Source organism: Eurypyga helias, unplaced genomic scaffold (assembly GCF_000690775.1).
Source record: "Eurypyga helias isolate BGI_N326 unplaced genomic scaffold, ASM69077v1 scaffold51468, whole genome shotgun sequence".
NCBI classification, from domain to species: domain Eukaryota; kingdom Metazoa; phylum Chordata; class Aves; order Eurypygiformes; family Eurypygidae; genus Eurypyga; species Eurypyga helias.
The window spans coordinates 1-5896 of record NW_010268580.1 but is presented as its reverse complement, the minus strand read 5'-3'; the positions used below and the strand labels follow the sequence as shown (position 1 = coordinate 5896).

The window sequence follows — 5896 nt, the reverse complement described above, 5'->3', positions numbered from 1 at the left end:
AGTAAAAAAAAACCCAACAATTTAGTACATTTTACTCACATGAGCTACAACAAAATGCAATATTCAATTTTGTCCAATGCTTATGTATAAAATAACTGAGTTGTTTCCTTCAAAAATAGTTGGAATTAATATTAATCCCACACTGAAAAGGTCCTTTGTTTAATGCTTCACATCAAAAGTATAGTGAAGGCTGCTCTATGATTTTAAATTAAGGATGAGACATTTACACACAAGTTTTGAAACAGGGCTAAGCACAATGCAACCTTTTGTGTGTATCTTGGTCTTTATTAGCTCTTCTCCAATGCAAAGGAGGATAAGGAGAGAGACTTTTTGAAGAGGAGATTCGCAGAAAATCCGTGAAGGCAAAAAACCAACCGTTAGTGAAAAGCCCATCCGTGGCTCTGTTCGGTACCACGGGATGGTGCACACAGCAAACAAGGCTTCTCTGAGAGAGATGCACAATGGAAGGGGTGCCCGATCTGCACTGCTTTTATTGTTGCTTTTCAGCTCCAGAACTATAAATCAGTCAGTAACTAGTTCTCCACCCGCAGAAATCCTCTGCTCAGCTTTAAGAGAATATTGCAAAACGACTGTAATTCAGTAGTGTTGGTAAGCCCCTTTTTCTCTCATAATGGCCGGTCCCAGCCCCTAAAGTGCATATGCCAATTTGGTTCAAGTTCTATAATCTGGAATGTTCCACAGTGCCTCTTCGAAAACAGTTCCAGTTTAATTGCGCCTTCTGTAGGTAATTATAAGTCTGCGAAAAAAGCCTGTTCTGAATCTATTATTTATGCTATATGCATCAATATCTTACCTATTTCATTCTGGAGCCTGATGTACTGTAGGCCACATAATCTTTACTTACCTTAATCTCCTAGGAAGGGCAATGGAAGTTTTTGAAACACAGTCAAATACAGCTGGCCTAAGAATCAGTGAAAAGACATCATGGAATGTTTTCTCAAGGACTGCATGGGACCCAACATGATCATTTTGAATCCCAGAATGCCTATTTTGGATCTTAAAAGTTGCTTCAAATACACATGGGTGAAAGCTGTAATTAAGGGAAAATGCAGCACCAATAATAGCATGTTAAAAGTTAGCAATTCTCAATTGCCAGTACTGTAACAACTGAATATCTTATTACTTCTACCTTCTCCTCCCATGCACTGAAATTCTTCAATACCGACAAAGCGCATGTACTAATCACAGGCTCTGAATGTTAAGTTAACAAGGAAAAAAGGTATAAATTAGGTTGGTATTTCTTGAGGGCATCAGTAGAAAACACTGATTTCAAATAATTTTGATTATAAAATTTTACTTCACAATCCTTTTCCAGGTCACAGATATTCATAATTAAAAAGTATGGAATTAATGTAATATTAGCTGTTTCGCCATCAGCATCACATAAAGAAAAAAGAAACAATAAAATATGATGCAGAATTCACCCTTCCAATGATTGTCATTGAACTATTACATTAGTAAACATTCACAGTATGAAGTCTCTTTCAATATATCTCCAGCATATAAAGTAGTGCAAAAAAGCATTCCAGTCATTTTGCCTTTGCAGTCAGACCAGCTTAAATGATTCTCTTACTTCATTTCTTTCATTATTAGACAACAAATGCTGCAATGTCTCCAAAGAGAGTTATAAAAATAAACAATTTCTGGAGGGTCAGCAGCCTTTTCAAAGCAAATTTCCAGTTAAAAACAAGCATTATAGATTTCAAGAAAAGAAATTTAGAACTATCTTCTGTAGAATAACTTTTTACAATAAATTTACCATCTGAAAAACAATGACTATGGTATCCAATGATTTATGGTAGCTGCTATTAAAGCACTGATAAATAGATAAATGACTACCAAACTTCATTGCTTCTTACATAGTAAATACCTCTGAATGCCAACTTTTACCACAGAGCTGTTATTAGTGATGTCGACAGTTCATGCACCCACTTTAAAACTGACTCGGTATTAATCAATTTTTCAGCCTCATGTGCAAAACACTTGCATTCTACTAAAAATATAAAGTCTGAAATTATATCAGATCTAGCAATCCTTTCGTCAAGTTATACCACTTACTTGATATGTAATACAAGTTTAGCAATGCTGTTTATTTGTATTTAACCATTAAATGGCATACTACTGTATGCTGTGGACTCCTGTTTGCATATTTCATTATTTTCACTGCACTCTTTAATGCATAAACATATTTGGAAACGTTCAAAATTACACATCAGTTTCCACAGAATTTGAATTTACACAGTTTTTCTTCTCTGACTCACTGCTATTCCCCGTGTCCTGACTTTTTTTCTCCTTTACACAAAGAGATTCTTTAACTCCTTCTTCCATCTCCAAATATTCTGATTTATCCTCTGTGGACGAAGACGATGAGCTTCTAAATTTCTTCAGTAAATTTGTTGGGAGGTAAGGGCAACTGACTGCATTTTGCATCAGCTGCGTTTGTTCTTCATTCTCAGTCTCTCTGTGGTAGAAATAGTTAAAATTGGAGACAATCACTGGCACTGGTAAAGCAATGGTTAACACTCCCGCAATGGCACACAGGGACCCAACTATTTTCCCACCCACAGTTATGGGTTTCATATCCCCATAACCAACTGTAGTCATGGTCACTACAGCCCACCAAAAGGCATCTGGGATGCTTTGGAAATGGGTGGCAGGCTCATCAGCTTCTGCGAAGTAAACAGCACTGGAAAACAAAATGACTCCGATAAAAAGAAAAAAGATGAGGAGGCCAAGTTCCCTCATGCTGGCCCTGAGTGTATGACCCAGGATCTGCAAACCCTTGGAGTGCCTGGAGAGCTTGAAGATGCGAAACACCCTGACCAGACGGATGATCCTCAGGATGGCAAAAGACATGGCCTGTTGACCATTACTGCCCTGCTCCTGCGCCAAGTCAGTGCCCAGAGTAATGAAGTAAGGCAAGATGGAGACAATGTCTATGATGTTCATGATGTTCTTGAAGAAGTGTGCTTTGCTTGGACACGCAAAGCAGCGCACTGTAAACTCAAAGGAGAACCAAATGATGCATACTGTCTCTACAATGAAAAAAGGGTCATTGAAGATGGTGTGCTCCCCAGCGTCCAGGTGAAGTGACTCATTGGAAAGCCCCTTCCCTAAGCTCAGGGACATGATGAATTCTTTGTCATCTCTGAACTCTGGCAAAGTCTCCAGACAAAATATGACGATGGAGATCAAGATGACCAAGACAGAGACAATGGCAATGCCTCTGGCTGGACTGGAGCTCTCCGGGTATTCAAACAGCAGCCAAACCTGCCTCTTAAACTCGTTCTCCGGCAAAGCTTTGTCCTCTTCCTCTTTGACAAACCCTTCATCCTCCCTAAACTTGAGCATGGCCTCCTCCCCAAGCTGGTAGAACTTCACCTCCTCAGTGAAGATGTCAAAGGGTACATTGACTGGCCTCTTCAGCCGGCCACCGCTCTGGTAGTAGTACAGGATGGCATCAAAGCTGGGCCGGTTCCTATCAAAGAAGTATTCATTCCTGAGAGGGTCAAAGTATCTCCCTCGCTTCGCTGGATCACCCAACAATGTCTCCGGGAACTGAGCTAATGTCTTCAGCTGGGTCTCAAACCGCAGTCCTGACACGTTGATGACTACACGCTCACAACACTCGTACTCACTGTAGCGAACAGAGCTGTAACCCCCAGGGCCTCCACCATCATCAGGTGGCTGGTCCGAGTAGGAAAACTCATCCTCCCCATAGTCATCACTGTAGTAGAGCTTTCCTTCTTCCTCATCATCTTCGTCCTCGTCTTCATCCTCCTCTTCCTCCTCACTCAAGTCCTTCAGTATTCTCTCTTCAGAACCACTGAGAGGTAGCAGCTCAGAACAGGGGAAGGAGGCCCCACACTCCCTAGTTCCCAAATGATGGCTCCTCTTTTTCCCTTTCTTCCGCCTCTTACCACTCTGGCGGTGGGGCATGCTGCTGCGTGATGCAGTCCCACCATGAGAGGAGGATGCACCTCGACTCTGCTCCTGATGGTAGTGGTGGTATGGTCCACCACCATCTGTTGCCCCACCTTCTACTGCTGCTGTTGCTGCTGCGACGGCCGCAGCTGCCGCGGCTCTTGAGTGTGCCAGCCGCTCTCTCTCTCGGGCCCGCGCTTGGACCGCATATCCATAGGGCATGTGGCTGTTGCACCCAGAGCTGTCTGCGCTCACCATTGCAACCTCCATTTTGCAACTGCTTATTTTAACGGCTTAATGCAAAAAGGTTTGGTTTCGTTTACAGTGCAGTTTAACTTTCACTAGAAAGTTCAAAGCCATTTGCATTTGGAGGACAGTCCCTTGGACACAGAGCAGGGCAACACGGTTGTAATACTCAATCTACGTGTTGCAAAGACACAGATCTGCATTTTGTTATTGCCTGGAATGTTTGACACAAACCACCGTTTTGCTAATAAGAAAAGATGAAACTCTCAAACGGAACCAGGGAACAGCTGAGGTCTTGTTCTTTCATCCACCAAGCCCCTTGATTTTCATTTATCTCCCATGGCTATCACAGATCTGATCAGAAGCATGACTACCTGGCAAGCTACAAAGACTGCATTCGTGAGGAAAAAAAATAGGCGAATCAAAGGGTACCTGCTCTCCACAGATGGTTTTATTTCATCACTGCAACCAAATGCAAATAGTCTCTTTCCTCATAATTTGTTCCCGGTAATGCTTTGGATTAGCAATCTTCCTGTTTAGCATCCTTACTTGGGGAGGTGAAGGTAATTCCAGCCATCACTTTATTTACACAGTGAGGAGGTCTTTGCAAATCCTTTCTTCAGCCTGTCAACAGTGTCTCAAACCTGGGAGCAGCACCCAGGGCGTCAGCAGCAGTGGTAAGAGGAGGAGGAGGAGGAGGAGGAAGAGGAGGAGGAGGAGATGAAGACTGAGAAACTGGCTCTGAGGTCCCCATAGGACATAAGGGAGTGGATGGGTCACCCTTTGGTTACGGTCATGCAGAAGAAGCACTTAACCTGAGGCACATGCACAAACACACAAAAATAAAACAAAAAGGGAAAAGATTGGATTGTTTTCCTAAAAGGTCACACTGATCAAATGAAACTGTGTCATCTATTACCACAGTATTCAAATCTTCCCCTACCCACACTATTCACACTTCTACATTACACACACACCCCCATCACACGCACAGAGATTTTGAACGACTCTGTGGGTAAGCATGTGGGTGGGTATGTCACATATATATAGACAGAGAGATAAAATCCCCACCCATATAAGCACTTGCATCCATACACAAACACATGCATGCTACTGAAACATCAACACGTATAAACACCAACCAAAATGCTGCAATACACGGTGCATTCAGGTCTTTGAGTACATACGCATTAGGTACACCCACAGATATCTATATGAAATATTAAAGAACAAATGTGTCTACACAAAGAGCTTTTGTTATATTTATAGAAACAGAAGATGCAGGAATGTTACATTTTTGTCTACAATCGAATCGTGTTTCAATCACAACGAACATCTCGCTGAACCGAATTTGGAAGCAGGCACATACAACGCTCGCTCAAGTGAAAACACTGATGTGTCAAGAAAACACAAGTGCAGGTGCACTGAAGCAACATCTACATGCAAGCACACACACAAAAATCCCCCCCCACGCCCCCCCCCTTTGCAAGAGAAGCCTCATTTATGGCTGTTTATTAACACACAGTAGAAGGTATGAACTACCAAACGATGCTATTTTTTAAATCAAACCTACGCGTCATGCAGAAAAAAAAAAGGATTTTAAAGACGCTGTTACACTTACTGTTCCCGGGCAGCGCAGCAGCGACGCTGTTCCTGCGGGGGCCGGGGTCTGGAGAGCGCAGCCCCGGGGAGGGGGCGATGCCCG

General features: G+C 42.6%; 1 protein-coding gene across 1 annotated transcript; it reads right to left on the bottom strand.

Moving 5' to 3' along the window:
* Positions 1–294: 294 nt before the first annotated feature.
* Positions 295–5002, bottom strand: KCNA4 (potassium voltage-gated channel, shaker-related subfamily, member 4). Its single transcript, XM_010157774.1, has one exon. It carries the CDS (start codon positions 4213–4215, stop codon positions 2227–2229), a length of 1989 nt encoding a protein of 662 aa, XP_010156076.1. The 5' UTR covers positions 4216–5002; the 3' UTR covers positions 295–2226.
* Positions 5003–5896: the final 894 nt, after the last annotated feature.

Coding starts and splice junctions, on each gene's coding strand:
- KCNA4 (XM_010157774.1), bottom strand. CDS start 4,215: ATGGAGGTTGCAATGGTGAGCGCAGACAGCTCTGGGTGCAACAGCCAC.